Source organism: Theobroma cacao, chromosome 9, assembly GCF_053813885.1.
Source record: "Theobroma cacao isolate CCN51 chromosome 9, ASM5381388v1, whole genome shotgun sequence".
In the NCBI taxonomy this organism is placed as follows: Eukaryota; Viridiplantae; Streptophyta; class Magnoliopsida; order Malvales; family Malvaceae; genus Theobroma; species Theobroma cacao.
The window spans coordinates 1014997-1037001 of NC_142647.1; the positions used below are offsets into that span (position 1 = coordinate 1014997).

Below are 22005 nucleotides of genomic sequence, written 5' to 3' on the forward strand. Positions count from 1 at the left end.
GGGAACAAGAGGGATAAGTGAGTGCAAAGTAACGGTTATCAAGGGGCAATAGGTTTGTGATTGTTACGGGTTTCATATCAGTAAGTTTTCTGAGTTCAAAATGTAAGTTCGTGACAAATGATATTAGAATTGATTCAATTTTTCACTGATATGAAATTTTTCACAAGAGAGATTAAGATGTTACTCTTTTTTACAGATGAGAGAACCCGTAACTTCGGTTGTCTCTTCTACAGGTGAAAGAACCCAGACTCTCGATTGGATCAAATCAAATTTTAATCCCAGAAATTAAAAACAAAAAGCATTTTGTTCTCATTTTGTGCTAGTAGTTAATGTTTACCAACCTGGTGTCAGTGGTTCACATCCATGGTCGCTCTGCTCACGGGATCCACGATGTTTGGCATGACATCTCCTTTAGTGAGCAGATAATCTACCCAAGGAATTGTATCTACCTAAGAATGGTGATAATGCAAGCCCATATTCAGCTTCTTCAACCAAAACAAAAGAACAAAAACATCAACACCTTTAGACCATATCCACAAAAAGGAGGTGAAAGGGTACCTAAGCCATCCTGCTTGACTGATTTGTGTGAGTTCTTCCTAGAAAAAATCCACAAGCAACACCACAAAGACAATACGATTGCAGCTAATTAAAAGCACACAACCCTCAGTGCTGCTATTAGCATTTTCTTGCCTGGATCCAGTTCTTTTATTCCTATGAGAAAAGAGCAATCAGCATTTGATAGAAACAAAGACTCTGTGGTGCTTCCGGAGACAAAGAAGCCATTGAAGCACACAGATGGGTTATAACAAGAATTTGGTGCATAATGGGATTGTTTGTGGGAGCTCAACTGAAAATTTTCTTGACTATTACAGCAAATCAGTCTAGATTTTTTTGTTTTTTCTTGGGGTTGTCTTTGACAACAGCTGTCCTATTGATTACTGTTGTATTTCTTCCCAGGGTGACAAACCAACATGCATCATTTTTAGCCACATTAGATCTCTCTTTTTTTTTTTTTTCCTTTTTTTAAATGTTTGCATTGATGATAGCATAGGAAGAATTAAAATGCTCGTATAAAGCATCTCAATTATGGTGCAATTTACAAAAATTTATATGAACAATCAGAAAATCTTCTCTTCTGGCCCAACCGACCACTCTTCAGACTTCACCCCAAAGGTATGAATTATCATCAAGAAAATCTTTGCACGTAATTGAGCAATGGAAACTGATGTGGATGTATGATTCAGTTGACGCAAAACCCAAGATTAATCACATGGCAGCACAGCAGAACAACGATCTTGATTTCGACACATGTCAGGGCACAGGAGGCAGCTTGTAAGGGTCAAGGGTCTGCAGGTTGTGTTATTCTTAGAGTCCCTCCAAGCTCCATAGGAACAAGTGGGACAAGCGAGTGCAGAACATCAGTTATCAATGGACGATAGCTTGGTTCTGGTTGCACACATAGCACAGCTACAGCAGCAACCTGCACCATTACATTTCCAATTTGCATTTAATCAAAACAATAATAGTAGGGTAAGCAAGCATATTAGGCAATGGCTAGTGACCCCCAAGCTACTACCCCTTATTCAGGCTTAAGACATCAAACTCCTATCCCCGAATCGATCCCAGACCAGCCAAATGAAGCCTTGCTTGTGCAAAATATGTCAAAACAAACCAAATCAGTTTCCAAAAGTAAATAAATGGGTTATCAGCCTCTCTCATTCCTACCTAACCTACCAGTGAGACTTCTGTGACAGAAAGATAAGAAAATTTTTTCTTCAACCTTGCATTAAGAAAAGACTAGTTGGCTCAGTCCAAATCAATTCGGATTTTGGATCAAATTAAGTTTCCCACCAAGAAAGTAATGACACTCCCAAGAGGTTTTTTTCACTAGTAGCTTACCAACCTGATACAAGTGCTTCAGATCAATGGTATTTCTAATCACAGGATCCACAATGTTTGGGAGTTTAGATCTGTCAGTAAGCTGAGGCATGGCCTGCATTCATAATTAGAGCTATATGGCATTAAATTCTATAACATTCTATCTTTTTTTCCACGTGAACTAACATAAGAGCAAGGCATACCCATGTGACAATAGATTGGCACTGAGCTGGTGCCAGTTTTTCTACAGGCTTTCTTCCCAATAGAAGTTCCAGCAGCACAACACCAAAAGCATAGACATCACTCTTATCTGTTAATTTACCTGGAAAAAGCAGGTAACAGATTTAAGTTTCTTATGAAGAATAGCAGACCCCCATTTCAGAGAAATTGCAGAACTTCACATATAATTCGTACTTTTGGACCTCTTCTATCTCTCAGGATGGAAAATGAAAATGTTAACACTCATGTGAAGCCAACTTTAGAATAAAAGAGAACACAGCATAATTTAGTCCAGATACCTTCCAGTGGCAGCATATGTGCGAAAGAGTAACTAATCGTATAGCATATATTTATTGAGATCCGAACATGTAAAAACATTATTGAAGTCTCGAGGATCCAGGAGAACTTTTTTATTAACTCCTAAAGAACGAAGAGAAACTATACAATAATGTGAATAACAACCTACCAAAAATTGATTGTAGCAATTATAGCAGATTCAGTGTGCATACCATCTAAAAGGTATTCGGGGGCTACATAACCTAAAGTGCCCGAAAGCTTCAAATTATTCTTGTTTTGAGCTGCATCAGTTACTGCAAGACCAAAATCTGAGAGCTGTATCCAGACAAAAAAATGAGAGAAAGTGAGCCTTCACTAAACTTAATAGAATCCCAGCAGCACTAGTACAAACACACTAAAGTTTTAATACTAACAAAAGTAGGTGATCTAATAATTTACACTATTACCTTTGCATTGAAGTCTGAATCCAAAAGTATATTAGATGATTTCAGATCTCTATGGATGACTGGTGGGCTGCAGTGCTCATGCAGATATTCTAATCCTCTGGTCAACAATGGAGATTTATTTAATGTTTCCATTAACTAATAGCAATTAGTAAAATCAAAACAAAACCTGACCTTGCGGTATCCAGAGCAATCTTCATCCTCCTCTGCCAAGTTAACGACGATCCATGAGAAGGTCCTAAAATATAATTAAAAGTTTCCACAAAGAAAATTATTGCATTTTCCCCTCCATTACCAGAGAATATATCTTTCATTTCTTAAGTTGTTTGTGAAAGACACAGAGAAAGAAGGTTCTTACCATGTAGTTGAGTTTCCAGAGAACCATTTTGCATCAGTTCATACACGATAAACCTTGTCTCATTGTCACTGCTATAACCTAACAGTGAAATTATATTTGAATGCTTAAATTTACAAAGCAAATCCACCTCATTCTGCAAGTCCATGTAACAGCTCAAAATCAAAAATGAAATCCCAGAAAACACATAAAATGAACTGATCAAACTTTAAAAAGAAAAGGAAGATGAATTTCCCGCAGAAATAATACCTCAAATTCTTTTTCTGCATCATGGCTTGCACAGTCCAACTTCTTAACAGCAGCATAAGAACCATCATCGAACTGTGCCTTGTAAACACATCCAAATCCACCCTCACCCAAAATATTACCTTGATGAAACTTGCTTGTAGCTTTTTCAAGTATCTTATAATCCATAAACGAAGCATCACCCTCCTTGGAAACCGTCCTGATGGACTTGAATTTACCAAAAAATGGTGCCAAACGATTCCCTTTCTCAGCATCTTCGAATTTAAAATCACAGAAAACAGAGGAAACAAAGATAAAAAACATCAGTTCTTATGTGAACTCTCAAAATTCCAGGAAACCATGAAGAAAATCTGAATCGGGTATTGGTCAAAAGAAGATACCTGAGCTCTTAGCATCATTTTTCTTAGATTTGGGTGAATTCTTCCTGTAATAAATCCATAAACAACACAACGAAGAGATGATTGCACCCAAGGAAGAGCAAGCAAGGATGAGAGCCATAAACATTTTCTTGGGTGGATCCATTTTTTTGTGCTCCTCGCTTCCCACTTGAATTCCTGCTATTGCATTAAGCACTTCATAGAGTTAAAAGTACAACCCTTTTCTAGCAGAACAAAAGAAACGTCCTCCAAGGAAAATGCTTTCAGCTTTTAGAAATCTGAGGAAATAAGGTAATTTGAGAATTAAACAGAGAGATAAACAGGGGAACATCTTCATCATTAAAACAAATTTTAAAAATAATAACAAAAAAAAAAAGATTGCTATTAACTGGGATATCGATTGCCATGAAGCAAAACAATTCTGTTCACATTTCAAAACATTAAATGCACCGAAATGTGTGGTTGTTTTTTCAAAATTTGAATCTTCTTTTCTTTTAAATAGGAAAGTTTAAATTTTGGACTGAGATAAGAGTCTTAAGTCTAACCAGAAACAAACAAATGTGATTAAGTTTGCCACTACTAAACAGGGTAGTGAAAAAAAAACAAGCGGTTTGTACCCACTAGTTTAACAGAGAAAAAACAAAAGAAAAAGGGCAATGGGCAGTTGCAGAAGCAAATGAGTAAAACAAAGTAGTAGAACCTGGAGAGAAGGCAGTCATTGAATCAGAGATAGGACTAGAAATGGGTGATGAAACAGGAGGTACGGCAACAACAATAATGGTTTCATGAATAGAAACAAGTGAAAAAAGAAAAACAAGCAGAGGCAGAAGCTTCATTCTTGTTTCCTTTTCAAACAATAAATACTATTACTGTTCAGTAATAAATTTTCAGCAAAGACATGAAGATAGAGAGAGGAATGAGGAGCGAGTGTCCCTCTGGCGTGGTGGGTTCAATTCAAAAGGGACAGAGAAAGAGAAAGAAGCTATTTGGTTGTGGATGTTGTAGACTTCTAGCCTCTCCACCAGGCTTTGGTGTTTTCCCTTTTTTTAAATCTCTAAATCCTGCAATACAATTTTTTTTTTTCTCTTCTTTTCTCAGCTGTCTTTATCTTGGAATGTAGAAAAAGCTAAAAGGAAACAAAAGGAAGCAGAGGAAATGTTGTTTATGCTGGAAGTGGGGGCAAGCTAACACTACAATCATGTAAACAGTTATCTACAAAAATAAGCTGAAGATTACCAGCTTTTCTCTTTCTCAGTTGCATGATCTTCAAAGTTCCCTCACAAAAATGTTTCTTGGCTTTTTCTTCTTGATAAAAATTATGCCAAAGAACAAAGAAGGTGAAAACTTTTTTCAGGTTTTCTTGATCATTAAGTCCCCAAGAAAAAAAAAGGGGTCAAAATTCTTCATTTTCAGAGTTATTTTCACTCATTAAAGTGCTGAAATTTAATGTAAATAAATATGTTATTATGTTTGCTTAAGATGACTGGTTTTGAGTGCTAAGAAATTTATACCTGAAAACACTCCTCAAAGGATGTTATCATGGTTATTTTCTTTCATTTATATCCTTATAAATCAAGACAAACATCAATCTGAATTTTCCATATCCAGATGAAAGAAAACACATTGATTGGGGGCAATGGGCATTGCCACATTGCAGAATTGTCAATGATTTCCCATATATCTCTACTGTGTTACAATGTGGTAATCTAATAAAACCACGTTAAAATGCAATTTTTACTCTAGAATTTTGGGTTGAAAGAGAAATCATCCTTCCTCAAATTGACTTAAGAAATGAGAAAGCATGACTTACGAGGATTACCCTAGCTTGTCTACAATTGAATGTATGCGTATGAACTCTGAAACATCCCACTAAGAGACAGCTTTCTCACGTGTTAGGTGAATAGTCAGTTTGAAAATCAGGCGGACACCCAGCAGTTCACAGCTGTGAGATGAGACAAGTACCCCCCCAGGCCCCCACCCTGCTTGTTTTGCTTCGTTCTTTTCTTTGGGCGTGGGTTTCCATTCATTTTTGAGTCTGGTTCTGAGACCCCACCTTCATACTGAAGAAAAAAATAATGGCAAAACCAGGTGCTAAAAATTCTTCGTGTCCCCCTTTGATCAAATGACTTAGTCAGATATCTCGAGGGTGGTTAACCTTCACTGTCAGCAAAGTTTATCCGAACCTGCATTTGCATGTAATAACAGAGGAATGAGTTTAAACAATTATGAGAGATGACAAATCACCTTATGCTTTCTACGCCTACATATGATTTGGTTTTCTGTCTGTTTCTTCAATATCGTTGAGCTCAAATTCCCATATGAAAACATGGTTAATTGCAAAAGGAATTGGGTTTTTTTATCGTTGCGTGACTGTAACTTTTCCCCATTTTATATTGCAAATGAAAATGCAAATCCAACAACACTTGGTTCTTCCAAGTTCCAAATGAGACATTCGATTTAAGTTAATTAAATTCTATCTATTTCGATTTTTCATCGATTATCTTTAAATGTGAAGAAATAAGTTAACTGTTTGAATTGATGCTGTAACATGTTTTACGAGAACAAAATTTATAAACAAAAAATTAATATGAAAAAAAATTAAAATCACATAAAATATAGGTGGATTATGATCAAATTACCGATTGTTTCTCCAATATAAAAAGAGTAAAATAAATTCATATTACGTAAAAAAAATGTAACAATGATAAGATTTATATGTCTTGCGACATATATTATTTTAGAATAAAATGTCAATTTTCAATATTAATGGACACGTTTATGTTTAAATTTATTAGTATATTTATTGATATATTACAATCAATCAAACCATTCAATTAGTAGGAGAATGGACTTGTTTATTCTTACCATATTAAATGTAAAATCGATTTCAATGTAACGAAGTGCCTTGATTGAGCAAAAAACACATTGCGGCCAGGCCTGGCAGGAATGACAATGAAAGCTGTTGCCGCATGCAAAGTAATTCGATCAAAAGTTGCTTTCTAGGGGTTCATCAGTCAAAACCCACAACGCCTTTTCCACGAGTTGTGTAGATAATCCATTCTACCTACTTTTGTGAGATGAAATCCTAACCGTCTTTTACTTTATACAAATATGAAAGAGGGAAAATCATTATTTTTTTTCTTTTTATTTTTTTAACAGAAAATTAATCGTCGTTAAATAATTCAACATTAATTACCCATTTTTTAATTTATTAAAAAATAATAATAATCTAAGAATAATTAAATTATACTAGTTGTCACATGGCTAGATTATGTAAGTCTTAAAAGAACAATGGGGTTAGACAGACACTTCTAACAAGGGGAAGTAGATGACCCTACTTTATAAAGCTACAATTGCTAAAAGACATGTAGCTTTAAATTTTTTGGATCATTTGATTGTAAAATTCCTATTGTATAAATTAACTTTATTGATTAAAGTTTGAACAATTTGATCTCCTCCCGACGATAAACAAGTCGAACCGACACGTTTATGAAAATTAAATCAAGTTGAATGAATCATGTGAGTAATATAAAGTTGAAATGTAAACAAATTGTATAATGTTTACAACTATAATAGAGTAGTTAGGAATTTTGTGACATATTCTTTAATCAAAACTCGATTTTTTTTTATTTAATATTTAGCATGATTAAACGTAAATGATTAACAAGAGTTGTTAAGATTATATTGGATTAAGTACACTAGTGTCTACTAGTATACCATTTTTAATAATTCACTTGACAATTGGGAGACACATGAATTTAATGGGGTATGACTTATGAGCATATACTTTAGACATTGAAGGGCCAAGGTAATTTAAAAAATGCCAGAAATTAAAGCAAGTCAATTCTTTAATTTAACTTGTAAGAATAATCTAGCATTGGACAGCCACGAAAATTAATGACAATTTTTAATTAGTAGCTTTTATTTCCCTCATATCAATTAGTGGGCCATTGGTGCTTCAGCTAACTTGCCGGATGAGCAAACAATTTAATCAGCTTTTAATTTTGACACCATAATTGATTAAATATAGAGAAAGAGAAAGAAAATAGTAACCTTAATTAGAGGTACATACTCATTATTTATTATTATTTAAATGTATAGACCTTGATATTAAAAAACATTATGTCACAAAACAAATGCAACACGCCTTTCTACCCTGCTTGTGACCTTAATAGCACGTTTAATTCAGGAAATAAATAAAAATGAAATACGATAGCTATTTTGTGAGAATATAATAAAATAGTTATTACGTAGTTTGGTAGAACGAATGGAATAGGATATGAATGACTTATTACTGTATTTGATCGGTTAAAATAATTTTGGAATAAGAAAAAAATAAAAAGATAAAAATACCTTTTATTATAATATATAATAATTTATTTTAATTTTATTTTTTAAATTTTAATGATTAATAATTTATTTAAAATAGTAATAATTGATAGTTTAAATATTAATATTTTATTTTATAATTTAATCATTATTTTTTAAAATGTTAATATTTTATTATTATTTAAATATTATCATGATTATTTTATTTTTTAAATATTAATAATTTATAATTTATTTAAAAAAATACTAATTGATAATTTAATTATTAGTATTTTATTTCTAATTTAAATGTTGTAATGATTATTTATTTTTAATTTATTTTATTTTTTAAAATATCAATAATTAATAATTTAAATATTAATACTTTATTAGAAGTTGGAATCAAGAGAGAGGAGGGAGAAAAAATAATATTTTTATAAAAATAGGGTTTTAATTTTTTAAATTTGTAAAAAACATTTTGATCTTTATTATTTTTTAAGTTTATTCCTCAACCATGGAAAACTAATACCATAGAGTTAATAACATGAGAGAGAGTAGTATTAGCTATTTTTCAGTTTTAAATAATTTCGAAAAATAACCATTCTAAAGGAATAACTATTTCTTGAGTTATTTCACAACCAAACAAATAAACAAAAGTTTCTTAGGATTAAAATGGTAATGGCTTAACCATTCCTCCAACCAAACACGAGGTGAAAGTGTGCAGGTAACCCATCTACTTGCACACTCTAAAACACTAGAGCACGATCTCAAAGGAGAACTATAAGAACACAAGGTGGTTTGCGGGCAAAACTCGCTTGAACAGCACTACACAAGACGGTTCGAAAAGGGTCTTGAGAGGTTTGCCAATTTTTTTATAATAAGCTCCTAAAGAGTATAAAAAGTTCCACTCTCTTTTGTACAATATTGAATTTACAAGCAATACACATTTCCTTGCCTAAATGTGAGTGCTACATACTCATACGAGGAAATCTATCACAAATGCATAGGAACAGGACAGAAGGCACTCAAAATGGAGAGAATGGAAAGCAATATCAAAAAGTTATCTCACTCTTATAATAATAAAAAAAAAAAGAAAATAAATAAACTGGGCTTGAAAACGGGTTTAAAGCTTTGACGTTTGAACTTGTATAAGCGCATTGCTAAAACAGAAAATGAAATTCAATTTGAGTAAAGACCAAAATCAAGCCCAAGATATTGATTTTTGGGCAATATATATAAATTATGCCCCTCATTCTCAGAACTAGATTTGTGATGTCACATGGACAAAACATACCCAATCTTTCAAAACATAAAAGCACATTGACTTGGGGCCTGTTTGGGAAAAGGGCCTCACACTGGACCCATATTCCAAATTGCCCCTTATTATACAATAAAAGTCCTCATATGGGACTCTAATACAGACTCAGGCAAGTAGATACTCTTGCAACCATGACAGACCTTGTAGAGGAACCATCATAAGCATTGCTTTTCTGAGTGTTGCTGAAGTTAAAAAGTATAGATCCTCATGCAGCCACCAACAGCAAGTAAGTCTCAAAAGGATTTCTTTTCATAAGAAACCAGACCATGAACTCCACCTTCAACCTGTGCTGCACCGGTCCGGACCTGTTCCAGTCAACATAAGAGCAAAGTTAAAAGTGAATGGTACAATGGTACCATAAACAGGCAATAAGAAGATACGACAAAATATATTGCAAATTGTGCAAAGATGGAGCTAATAACAGGTATAAACTTTTAACCTCTAGCCTCAATGTGCCGGATCTTAAGAGCTCGTGTGCAGATGGTAAAGAGGAAGCACCAAGGTCCTGGAACCCTTGCTTGACTGCTTGCATTGCGTAAGGTATAAACTTTAGTACAGAATCTTTATCCGCAACTGCTCCAACAACTCCCTGGGCAATCTTCAGCTTGGCTGTATCACCCAAATATCTCTGATCACTCCCCTTAGTCATTGCTTCTAGGGAGCCCATGCCACGATATTTTTTGATACGTTGACCATTCTGGCAAAGCATAACATTACGATTGTAGAAAAGGATTGGTTTAAGTTAAATGCAAAGTGCACATGTATGTATCTTTGTTCCATTTAGGCACCATTGCCCATATGCTTTGAAACCCCCCAATAAAATAAAATTTTCAATTAACAAATCATAAATGCTTTATCCAAATATACTACAGATTCATTGAGATTCAATTTGTATATTTGCTTCAGAACCCCACAAAGAAATAAAATTTTCAATCAACAAATTTTTAATGAGTATCCAGAAATACTGATATTCTACTGTTCACTAGAATCAAAGTATCTATGAATGCTCAGATTCTAAGATCAACATACATCCAGGATGAAACTACATAAGAAATCGACTAAAAGAAAACCATATAGACAAAAAATTAAGCAGAAAAATTATGCCTCCATTGGATAAGATTCACAAACAAAAGAATCAGATTCTCACTAACTCCTGGCTGGTGGACACCATAATATAAAATGATTGAAAAGAGATAGCGCCCAAAGGCTAAAGCAGTGTCATACCTTATACTCATAAGCTCCAGGAGCCTCAGTGCTTCCAGCTAAAAAGCTTCCCATCATAACAGTAGATGCCCCCAAAACCAAAGCCTTGACAATGTGTCCAGAGTTTGAAATCCCACCATCAGCAATGACAGGCACACCATGTTGCGCAGCAATAGATGATACCTTGTAAACAGCAGTTGCCTAGGAGGCAGCAAGACAAGAGACCACATAAGATGAAAGAACAGTATGATAAAATGATATTTTCAATTAATTTTGTAACATTTTCCCTTGGTATTAGTTTCTGCAATAGATAATAGATGTAGTTATGTGCAATATCACACATGTAGTAAAATCCCTAATCATTAAAAGAAAATTAGTAGTTATTTAAACATAAATGTTTGCATAAACAGAAGATTGTCTACTGTTAAGTACAAAATTAATGGAAATGCTGTTTTGGTTGCTCCAACGGCTATCTGATTTTGCATAATGGACACTCCTTATGGATACACAAAAGCATGCCATGCAAAGTAAAAATTGACCTCATGATCTTTTAGAAATTTAGTATTATCTACCAAATAAAAATCAGATATCTCCACCAATGAAATTCATTCTTCCAGTGATGGCTATACCACACTTCATTACCATTTAAGATATATTTCCAGACACTGCCACCCTTCAAATATGGGAAAAAGTTTGCAGCGCAAAAAGAAATTTGAACATATAGAAACTAACTATAACTAATGGACATAAAAAATATTTAAGAACTAACAATTTCAAGACTTCAAGCAATAAACATATTTCTCACAAACGAGAAGCATTTAAATAACAGACTTGGTCACGTTGCAAAGCCAACCTACCATCAAGATGAGTACCAATATCAATTGAAAAATTTATTCAACAACATTTATTGAAGGTAAAGCTGCTAATAAAGATGTTTTTACCTGTCCTCGTCCAACAGCACAAACCTCTTGTGTGGTGCAAATTGACCCAGATCCCATCCCAACTCGTAACCCATCTACACCTGCCTGAATCAAATTCTGTGCTTGATACATAGTCACAACATTCCCACCAATCACATCCAGCTGAGGATATGTCTTTTTGATGAACTTGATCATCTCAATCTGATATATAGAATTCCCCTGAGAACTATCCAACACCACCACATTGGCCCCTGCCTTCACCACATGCTCCAACCTCTCCTTATCAGACTCCCTTGTCCCCATTGCAGCCCCTACCATCCATTCTCCATCAGGCCCCACAGTCCCTGCCCCCAATTTTGGATACCCTTTTAGCCTCTTCAGATCCTCCTTGATCACCACATTCACCACCTCACCATCCCTTTCCAACACCACAATATCACTTTTCTTTTCATCCAAAATGGCCTCAATCTTTTCCAGATCATAATTCCAAGGAACATACTCCACACTCTTACAATCCCGCTTGCAATCAAAGATTTTCACTTCTTCACCTTTCAAGTTCTCACAATCAGAAGTTGCAACACAACGCAACAGCTTGGATGGTAGAGTGCCTGTTAGAAATATTTCGCAACAATTAATATGCACAAAATTACTAATCATTCTTGTGAGTTGTGACAAAAGACTGAATCTCAATAAATTGTAGCAGCAAGATAACTTATCATTATATTACCTGAGTCGGTAACAAAATTATATCTTCCATGAGGAGCAGCAGCAGGAAGAGTATCTGGCGACGCAAATGCAACAGAGGGAGTAATGGGGAGACGGAGAGACTTGGCAAAGCGGATGATGGAGGCTTGTTGGGCAGAAGTACAGTTGGAATGGACAATAGCGATGCCACCAAGGGCAGCCATGGCAGCAGCCATGTAGGCTTCGGAGACAGTGTCCATAGGAGAAGCAACGCAGGGGATAGAGAGGCGGACGTTGCGGGAGAGGTTGGTGGACAAAGACACGGCATCGGTAGGGAAGTCAATGTAGTGAGGGAGAAATATACAATCGTCGTAGGTATAAGAGTAGCCTTGGCTGAACAGCTTTGAGGCTGCGAACCCGTCTTCCATCAGTCTGGAAAACAAATCAAAACACAAAAAAAATACTCAACATTAGAGTACACCTGCAATCAAAGGCCACAAATCCCACAACAACACACAACCCTGCAATTTCTCAAGTTCCCAAATCTCAACCAAATTCTAAAGAAAACCAGAAAAAGCACAAGTTGTCTTTTACCAACATCAGGAAAAGATAATCAGAAACTGGAAGAATCAAAGCTAAAGGACCAACCATGAATCTGACCTGAAAAATCTTGAACTTAAAATCTAGGAGCACGTCGGGTGTCAGAACGAAGAAGAAGAAAGATGATCGTAGGCGGCAGCGGCGTGCAATATGGGATTCGCTTTTGGTCGCGTAGAAAAACAGTAGGAACTGTTGACTACCAAGACAGTAAAAAACTACCCCTTAGGCTTTGGGGTTGGGCTGTTAGTTTGGATTGGGTTGAGAGAGAACAGTACAAAATCTCTCCGCAGTTTGATCTAAAATAGAAGTTACAATGATAGAACTAGTGATCAGTAAATAATCATATAAATTAGTAACCTATGTTTTACTATATTACTATGTAGTTTTTTTTTTTAGGGGTAATACTATGTAGGTTTTAGTCATATCTTTGAACCTATTATATTATCATAGTCTGATATTGATAGTATTCGTTTTTTTAACTGTAGTAAGACATGTAGCTATCAAATAGATTCCAACGTATCATTTATGATTGAATAAATTGTGATAAATAATCAATCTCGTAAGTCTATTTCAAAAATACAATGATTTGATAAAAATATCTTTTAAATTATTTTAAATAAATTAAATATCTCGATTTCTCTCTAGTCTTTCATATCTCTCTAATTTGACCACGATTATCACCTCTTTCTATCCATCTTATATCATATTGTCATATCGTTGTTGATTTACAGACCAAATATCATAAAATAACATCAATGTATATTTTTTAATTTATTAGTTTATATTCACATGCCCTTAACATGTAAAAAATCTATTGAACATGGCATGACATGTAAATTTTTTTTTTTTTTCAAAATGGCATATAGCAAAATTTTTTCGAACATTACATGTAAGAATAATATTTTTTCAACATAGCATGTAACAACTTTTTTTAACATGACATGTAATAATTTTTTTTTTCAAAATAACATGTAATAAAATTTTTTTGAACATGATATGTAATAATAATATTTTTTAATATGTCGTATAACAAGTTTAAAACTTTTTTCATATGACGTGTAATAACTCTTTTTCAATATGATATATAATAATTTTTTTCAACATGATATATAATAATTTTTTTTCAACATGATATATAATAAATTTTTTTCAACAATACATGTAATAATATTTTTTTTACATGTAAATGAATATGAAAATAATTCTTTAAGGGCAATTTTATCTAAAATTTCAAAAACACCTATAATCAAGTAGGATTTTCCCAACCAATTAAAATTGTAACTTGTAAATAGGTTGACAGGACTGTCGGGCTTTGAAACTTGCAGAAGCCCAAGGCCAAGCCTAAAGCTTTGTTCAATATCCAACTTTTGAACTTCTAAATTTTGCTTAAAGATAAAAAATTTTGCTTAAACAAAGAAAATTCATGTTAATGGTGCACTCACCTTTTATAAATCTAAATAAAGGTATGCGTTTTGTATTAATCTAGTCAAAGCTAATACACCGAACAAAAAGTAACACATATATGAATTTATTTTTAGCAATGAGATGTGATCGTGATGATACGAAACACTTTTTTAATCACAGAGATATCAAAACATACTGATATTAAAAAATAAATTTAAGATTTAAATATCGAGAAAAATGACTATTGATTTTGAGAGCATTTTAAAAAATTTAGAACATAACATATGTAATATGCTAAAATTCTTTGATCAATATATTAGATAATAATATCCTTACCTTTCTTAAAATACATGAAATTATATAAATAAACTCTAGTGATAAAATCATCTATTACATAAGTAAAAAGAAGTCCTAAAGAGAGATAGAAAAAGAAAAAAAAACAGGTAAAAAGGGGCCTGTGTGCAACGCACGAGCTATAGTCTATTAAAATTTAAAATGAAAAAAGTACGAGGATATGAAAAGAGGTAGATTTCGCCATAAACATCCAATATTAACAAAAAGAAAATGAATCAAAATTTACTTGAAAAGCATTAAACATTGAGTTTGATTCTCCATCATATTATACAAAAGAATGCAACAAGTCTTTGAGCTAGGAACTAAGATTCTTTTTAAAAATACCTCTTATATATAAGGTGTTTTTAAAAATAGTTTTTCTATAATTTTAACTATTTTAAGTCAAGAGAAATTAATTTTAAATAAAATTACCCTTAATGAAACTAACTCATATGTTTAAATTCATATCTCCAACCGATTCATATCTTTTGAACTTTAATTATCAAACCATTCATCTCAAGAGTATTTTTTGATAGAAATAAAAACCTTTAAGTATTTTGAAATATTTTTTTATACACAAAGAAAAATCTTTGAGCATTTTTAAGCATTTTTTAGTAGTTTTTTATATATGAAGAAAAACTTTTCAGTATTTTGAGCATTATTCTAAAAGTAGTCATGTTCGTTGATTATATTGTTAAATGAACTACGGTGTATTGTTTGAAGTTGCTAATTTTGTTAAATGAAACTCAGTAGTTTTTGTATTTTTAGGCATTGCATAATCGATTTTTGGATATTGAATGATTAGTTTTTTAAGCATTACATGACTGGTTTTTAAATATTGTGTGATTGGTTAATATGGTATTTCGTGATTGATTGATAGGCATTGCGTAACTGATTAGTAAGGCACTGCGACTAGTTTTTAGGCATTGTATGACTTAGGCATTATCTAAAAATTAGTCACGTAATACATAAAAAATAGAGACGTAATGATTAAGTCACACAATACTTAAAAATCAGTTATATAATGTCTTAAAACTAATAATGCTATACCTAATAACTAATTGATTTGCTTACTTGTAGTTAGGTTTAAGTTGTCAAAGTTATACAATATTCTAATTTACAAGTATGTATAATCAATTTCAACTTGTCAACTTTGAGATTTTATAAAAAAAATCAATAAACTCAATAACGTAAAACACATACATTGATATCATTTTTGCCTTTTTGGATGACAAAAAAGAGTTAAATGACAAGATAGACAATATTCGATAAAAGAGAAAAATTAAAATTTAATTTTAAAATTTTTGTCTGGATGGCAGTATAGAAAAAACTGAAATCATTTTAATTTGTCTGAAATTGTTTAAAAAACATTGTTATTAAATCATGTCAAAAATTGATTAAAAATAATTAAAATCGTAATGAAAAATCTTTTGAATTGAGTTTATAAGAAAAATTGTTTCTCACAATTTACTCTAAGAACTATTACCCTCTTAAGTAAATAAGTATAACAACATTATATGCTCATATATTTTGATTTAAAGTCGAAATTATCACATTATTTGGATTTTAAAGTATAATTTATCCATTTAATTAATTTTTTTTTAAAATTTAAAACCTAACGGATTGAACAATCTAAACTTTGTGTTGAAAGCTTCCAAGCGAAGGGCTTCGACCGGTTCATAAAAAATTCCAGCCAGCCTAGCAAATAGCCGAATATGCAAAATTACCCCCAAAGACCATGCAAGTCGGCTAACCCACGCGGCACACGTCTTTTTCATAACGTCTACGTCACCCAATCCTCGTTCGACACGTTGACATATGGTTTAGCTCCAGCTGTCCTCTGAAGGGGTAATCCCAAAGTCATGTCACGTTCAACAAATGCCCACTGGTTTCCAGGAAAATTACGAAACCTAACCGGCTAACCTTCAGTCACGGGTAAGCTTTGATTGGCTTGCTTTTAAAAGGTACATTAGCCGTTCCATTGACCAAAAGGAGATTTGAATACGTGGCTTGTAATCACAAGGCAAAGCAAACGTCGAAGGTTGTCGACCGTGTCAGCCATCCGTTAGATATTTTCCATTTCCCCCCCTTTTTTTTTATAGTGTTTGCCACAAAAGACGTGCTCACTTTCGTTTTCGCCTTTTATTATTTAATTCGAGAATTTTGTAGCATATATTATTAATTTATTAGTAAAAAAAGCAATGCTTAAATAAAAAAAAGAAATTGTGAATTATGTTAAAGTTATATAATTAAGTTTTTATTTTTATATTATATTCAAATAAATTTTTTATTTTGTAATTGTAATATTTCATCTCATATCAAATCTAAATATAAATATTAAAATTTATATAAATTTTAAAAAAATAATTGATTTAGACCCAAAAATTATTATATTCTCGATGTTTAAATTTGGATAGTTACATTAACGTACGACACTTAACTATAATAGAGTGTTAACAATTGCAAATTGAATTTCAATTAATTTTTTCTTTAATTCATGTGGTATATGATTTGATTACATGATTTTTTTTATATTAATTATCATATAATTATCATGTTGATATATAAACTAGCAGGTTATAAGATATGTGACATTCGATAGTGATGATAGTTAATTTCTCGTTAAAATTAATAGATTGAGCAAGTAAAACTTATTCGGATAAAAAAATAAAGATTTAATTTGAAAAATAGAATAATTCAATAGGTTTTTTAATCCAAAAAACAGGGAAATTAAAAATTTTTCAACTTGACACATAACCTAAACCATGGACAATCATTCTTGGGCGTTTTTGTAAATAAAGTGGAAGTACAGGGAGGAACTGCTAAGGTGGTGGATAATCATGCCACCGGTTGTTTAGCATCCACGTCAGACAGCTCAACCCTCGTAACCAAGGTTTCTGTGGACTCTTTCCTCCAACCACTACTTTCCACGCGCCTAATTCTCCGTGATCAATACACACACGAAAATCCTGAATTATTTATTTATTTTGCCATAAATGGCTTATTTGTCACGCCCTAAAGCCAAAATCAAAGAAAAATTCTACATCTTGCCAAAAATTTTAATTAACAATTAATTTCTACTCTCAATTTTAATACCACACCAAAAATAATTGGTAGTATCTAATTTTTTTTCAAAAAAATAATCTCGAGATCCTTTCATTTTTTTATCATTATATTATCGATATATAATATCATTTAATGGTAATGTATCACTTTATAAAAGTATAAAGTTAAAAGTTGTTATATTTTAAAATAATTTTTTAAAATTATATATATTTAATTTTTAAAATTTTTTATTTTTAAATTTATATGTAATTTATATATGTGCATCAACTATAGATCTTTTTAAATAAAATAATATGTAAAAGATTATAAAATTATTTTTATTTCAATATTAGAAAAAAATTTCAGATGATTCAGTCACATGAATTGTTTCTTTTATCAAATTTAATCATTCCTATGCATTTATCAATTTTAAATTTGAGTGTTAAATTATTCTCTCTTTAATTTTTTTATTTTTTTGAGATGTCTTGAAATGATTTTTATTAATTTTTAAATACCTTATATTTTAGATTTTCGTTTTAAAATATATTAAAACATTTCAAAAAATTATTTTTAATTAAAAAAATTAGAGAGAAAATGAGTATTTTAAATTTTTAAAAATCATTAAAAAAATGCTTAAATATAAGAGGAATTAAACAAGGAAGACGAAGTTGTTCACCGCCATGATGAGAGTGGAATGGAAACCGCCATAAGCGCGTGTGGCGACGCGATCAAATTACTTTTGGCTCTCCTTTAAAGGCCCTCCTTCTCCCTTGTAACCCTAATTTCATCTCTATGTCTGACTTCTTCCTTCTCACTCTCTCTTCAAAGTCATTTTCCTTGTAATTTATGAATAATCATTTACATATCTTTCTCTGATTCTTCTCTTAATTTTCGTCTGCAAATCCTCAATCAGATTCTCTTTCCCAAGCTTTAAATTCTCTTTAATTGTTCTTCATCCCTTGTTCAACCTATAAATCCCTTGTTGATCAGCCATGGGTGTTGCCGTTCTAAAACCAGAAGATTGTCTAAAGCTTCCGCTCCCTAATCCCTTGAAGCAACCGAAAAACCGAGTTCCAAATCCTGCCCGAACTAACCGGGCACAACCCAACCGTAAGAAGAGATCTCCGAACACCTCCCCTCCATCTCGTCCCACCGTGGACCCCAAAGTTCCGGCCAAAAATCTCGTGATGGGTCAAGTCAAGATCCTCAAACGCGGCGAAGATTTAAAAAAATCGACGCCGGAAAAGTCTGTTAGTTTGGAAAAGGAAAACGTCGGTGTAGATCTGGGTTCCACTAACCGTTTAGGTCCAGATCCCGGGTCTGTTCCAACCCAGATCCGCCTTACTGAGTCAAACAGCAACAGCAACAAGGTCGTTGCAGCCGCTTTTTATGCTGGGTCGGCCTTTATAACATCGCCTCCGCCGAGTTCGGTGCCCATGCCGGCTTTTTTCACGAAGAAGAGTAGCGTTGCCGTGAAGAACGATGATGCTACAAGTGATTTGAGGAGGATATTAAGGCTGGATTAGTAGCTAACAGCGACGAAACGTGGGCTGATGCTGGAATTAATCTGTTGCTGTTTGCTGATAACACTCGTTTGGGTTCTCTAATTTTCGATCATCCCTTATTTTTTCAAGGGGAAAAAATCGAAATAAGCTAACTCAAAAATGTAGGTTTTTAGTCTTCCTAATCAAAGTTCCTCCGCTGTATAGTTTTTATGTTACGTCGTTTGCTTTTATACGTAGGGTATCTCCTGGGTTTCTGCTGTCTCGTTTTCTTCTTCTTTCTTCGTTAATTTGCTGATGGGTAAAATTTCATTTCCTTTTTACTAGTGTTGGGTAATATATGTAAGGGTAGATTTGCTGGGTAGATGTGAACTAGTGTTATTGTGTGAAAAAAAAATATATATGTAAGGGTATATTGGCTGGGTTTGTGTTTGAACTAGTGTTATTGTGTTAGGATGTGAAATCATGTAATTGATTTATGTATCCCTCCTGCTTATCAGTTGCATATGATGTAGTTGCCAGTTGATTTATGAGTAAAATTTCTAGTTGTTTCTTAGTGTTAAGCTGATGATTTTTCCCAATGATTGTTAAGCTTGTTCTGCCTGAAGAAGGAACCATTTCAGATTTTGGCCCAGGAAATGAATATTTCTGATACCAATTTTTTGGCAGAATCATGGGCTAAAGGCTGAATTGATAATATAGTGGTTATTGGGTACAAATTATCCGAGTTTAAAGCTTTTGTTAATTGAAAGGAATTGCTAGTATTTAAAGGGTTAACAAACAAATTCAGTCAACTGCTTTTTGTCCCGGTGGTGGTGGTAGTTCCATCCCTGTCTGTTGTCTTGGTCCACCTACTGAACCTCGTCTTGATTAATCAATTGAGACGGGGTAGTTAAGTTCTGGCCAAGGGTCAAACGAGCCTGCGGGACGTTGAGAACGAGAACAGGCAATTCTCATTTTGTCAACACGCTCCGAAGTCCAAAACCGTGCAAGACTGGAAATGTCATGTTCAAAGGGATGAGCAAGATCCTGGAAACTTACACTTGACGGTACATTACGAAAACCCGAAACGAGCCTAATAGTCAGAATATAGAAATGTTCTGGAAGGAAACTAAGCCGGTATCAGCAAGATCCTGGAAACTTACCCTTTACGGTACATTACCAGAACCCAAACCGGCATAACAGTAAGAAAATAGAAATGTTTTTGAGAGGAAACTGAGCTGGTTGATGAGGTCCAGATGGTGATGCCCCGTCCGGCTTCTCCGGTTTACAGCAAGGAGACGGGTCCGTCTCAGGGTCTCAGACTTTCTTAGACAGACAGGGCAACGCTTCCTTGGGCTGTATTAGGCCATTATGGTTTCATGACTATCCTTTTCTGTATGTCGGGGCCAAAGCCCCAAGGTGAATTGGGAGGGAGGCTACCTTACCTTGGATTCTACTGGGAGCAAGATATTTGCTATAAATAAATAAACAGTAAAAGAAAACGTTATGGACAGTCGTGGGCAGGATACAGTCCCTCGCTTTCATCCTGAAATAAAAAAAACAGAGGAGAGTTTGAAATTTACATTCACCCAGATTGACGTTCGATGAGGACAAAAAGGTGTCCATGTCAAGGACTCCAAAGTCGCATAGAGACCAACAAACCTCAACCTAAAAGCAAGGTCTAGTGGATTACTTAAAACCCCATTTTCTGACAAATATGGACTAAAGCAAGCATCCTTAGCTCTGCTTCTTTTCTTAAAGGTGGGTGGGGGGGAAGAGGGTATTGTCTCATTATCTATGCTGTATATAAAACCAAACATGCTGTCCAGGAAATGGAGATGGTTGGTGTCTTGCAATTTAATCCTTAAACCAGAATGTCACACAGACCAAGCTGCAAGTGGAGGTTCCCTCAGTTGTTCTTTTAATATGCTATCTTGTCCTGCTTCATCAAACCGGGCCACCTCCAGTGTACCCAACATCCAATTGTACATAAAAAACAGTGTAGAAATTTGTTCAATTTTTTTACAAGTTCTTTTTACCAGGCATAAAGGTGAGGGCTTAGCCAAGTTACCTGTTCAGCCATTACTTCATTTCTTTTTGGACTGTAAACTATTAAATGATTGTTCTGGGGTTTGCATTTATTATTAAAGATCATCATCAGATCGATTTGTTCTTTTTCTTTTGTTTTCTGATCATGATTTTCACTGTCCAGGTTTAGAAGCATCCAACATATGCCTGATGCAATGTGCAGGAAAAGTTGAGATTTACACCCATTCAAAAATTTTACAGAGAAAAAAAAAAATCATAGCCTTTGGTCCCGGAAACCGGTTTCTTTTATTGCTGAATTGATTGAACTATATCTATAATTTAACATTCACCAATTTTGGCAGGGGCTAAGTTTTGCAAGTGGGTGGCTAACTGGCTTAATGGCAATGGCAGAGTTACTCTCTGGTAATGTTTTTATTCCATGGATCCTCAAAGGCCAAAGCTATACATAAATGCACAGATAGGAAGGAAAGCAATGTCTGAGAAGGCTGATCCGTAATGAGCCAGTAAGGGGTCATGGATGAGGTGACCTCAATAATGGTCCAAAACTGCAGGGTTTGGTTCTTCATTTTCTGGGTTTACCTACTGCATTTTTGTTCTTCCCACCTAATGAATCACTCTCAACTACTACTAAATTTATGGTTTTTGTTTAGAGATGGGTTTCACTTCATTGGATAACATTCTCCTTGAATTTTTGCCATTTTGTTACCTTCTGTTAAGAAATTTCTAAAAGAGAAACTTACATGCATTGACACTCTTCAATTACATTTCAAGTTTCTTAGTTCCCAAATGTCAGTTTTTAAACTAACTTGCAATGTGTTGTTTGTTTTGAGGTAATCAATCTC

The 22005-nt window shown here is 33.6% G+C and overlaps 3 protein-coding genes across 7 annotated transcripts; 1 reads left to right on the top strand and 2 right to left on the bottom strand.

Moving 5' to 3' along the window:
* Nucleotides 1–1048: 1048 nt before the first annotated feature.
* LOC18587733 (putative receptor-like protein kinase At1g80640) lies at nucleotides 1049–5068 on the bottom strand. 4 transcript variants are annotated; one of them, XM_088810223.1, is made up of 10 exons: nucleotides 5052–5068; nucleotides 3819–3992; nucleotides 3442–3692; nucleotides 3196–3328; nucleotides 3012–3075; nucleotides 2841–2937; nucleotides 2607–2709; nucleotides 2082–2200; nucleotides 1904–1993; nucleotides 1049–1480 (listed from the first exon to the last, which is right to left on the bottom strand). In XM_088810223.1, exons 2-10 carry the CDS (start codon nucleotides 3958–3960, stop codon nucleotides 1340–1342), a joined length of 1140 nt encoding a protein of 379 aa, XP_088666349.1. In that variant the 5' UTR covers nucleotides 3961–3992; nucleotides 5052–5068; the 3' UTR covers nucleotides 1049–1339. The 4 variants fall into 4 exon arrangements, with proteins under 4 accessions (XP_088666349.1, XP_017983712.2, XP_007011760.3 ...); XM_018128223.2 differs by lacking the exon at nucleotides 5052–5068 and adding an exon at nucleotides 4516–4877 and having other exon boundaries at nucleotides 1900–1993; XM_007011698.3 differs by lacking the exon at nucleotides 5052–5068 and adding an exon at nucleotides 4516–4870.
* A 4244-nt stretch (nucleotides 5069–9312) lies between these two features.
* LOC18587734 (Aldolase-type TIM barrel family protein) lies at nucleotides 9313–13087 on the bottom strand. Of its 2 annotated transcripts, none has more exons than XM_018128179.2 (6): nucleotides 12897–13087; nucleotides 12292–12680; nucleotides 11586–12172; nucleotides 10666–10845; nucleotides 9881–10138; nucleotides 9313–9746 (listed from the first exon to the last, which is right to left on the bottom strand). In XM_018128179.2, exons 2-6 carry the CDS (start codon nucleotides 12674–12676, stop codon nucleotides 9675–9677), a joined length of 1482 nt encoding a protein of 493 aa, XP_017983668.2. In that variant the 5' UTR covers nucleotides 12677–12680; nucleotides 12897–13087; the 3' UTR covers nucleotides 9313–9674. The 2 variants fall into 2 exon arrangements, with proteins under 2 accessions (XP_017983668.2, XP_017983667.2); XM_018128178.2 differs by having other exon boundaries at nucleotides 12909–13085.
* A 5321-nt stretch (nucleotides 13088–18408) lies between these two features.
* LOC18587735 (serine/arginine repetitive matrix-like protein) lies at nucleotides 18409–19637 on the top strand. The gene has a single exon (XM_018128243.2). It carries the CDS (start codon nucleotides 18623–18625, stop codon nucleotides 19154–19156), a length of 534 nt encoding a protein of 177 aa, XP_017983732.2. The 5' UTR covers nucleotides 18409–18622; the 3' UTR covers nucleotides 19157–19637.
* The last annotated feature ends 2368 nt before the right edge of the window (nucleotides 19638–22005 follow it).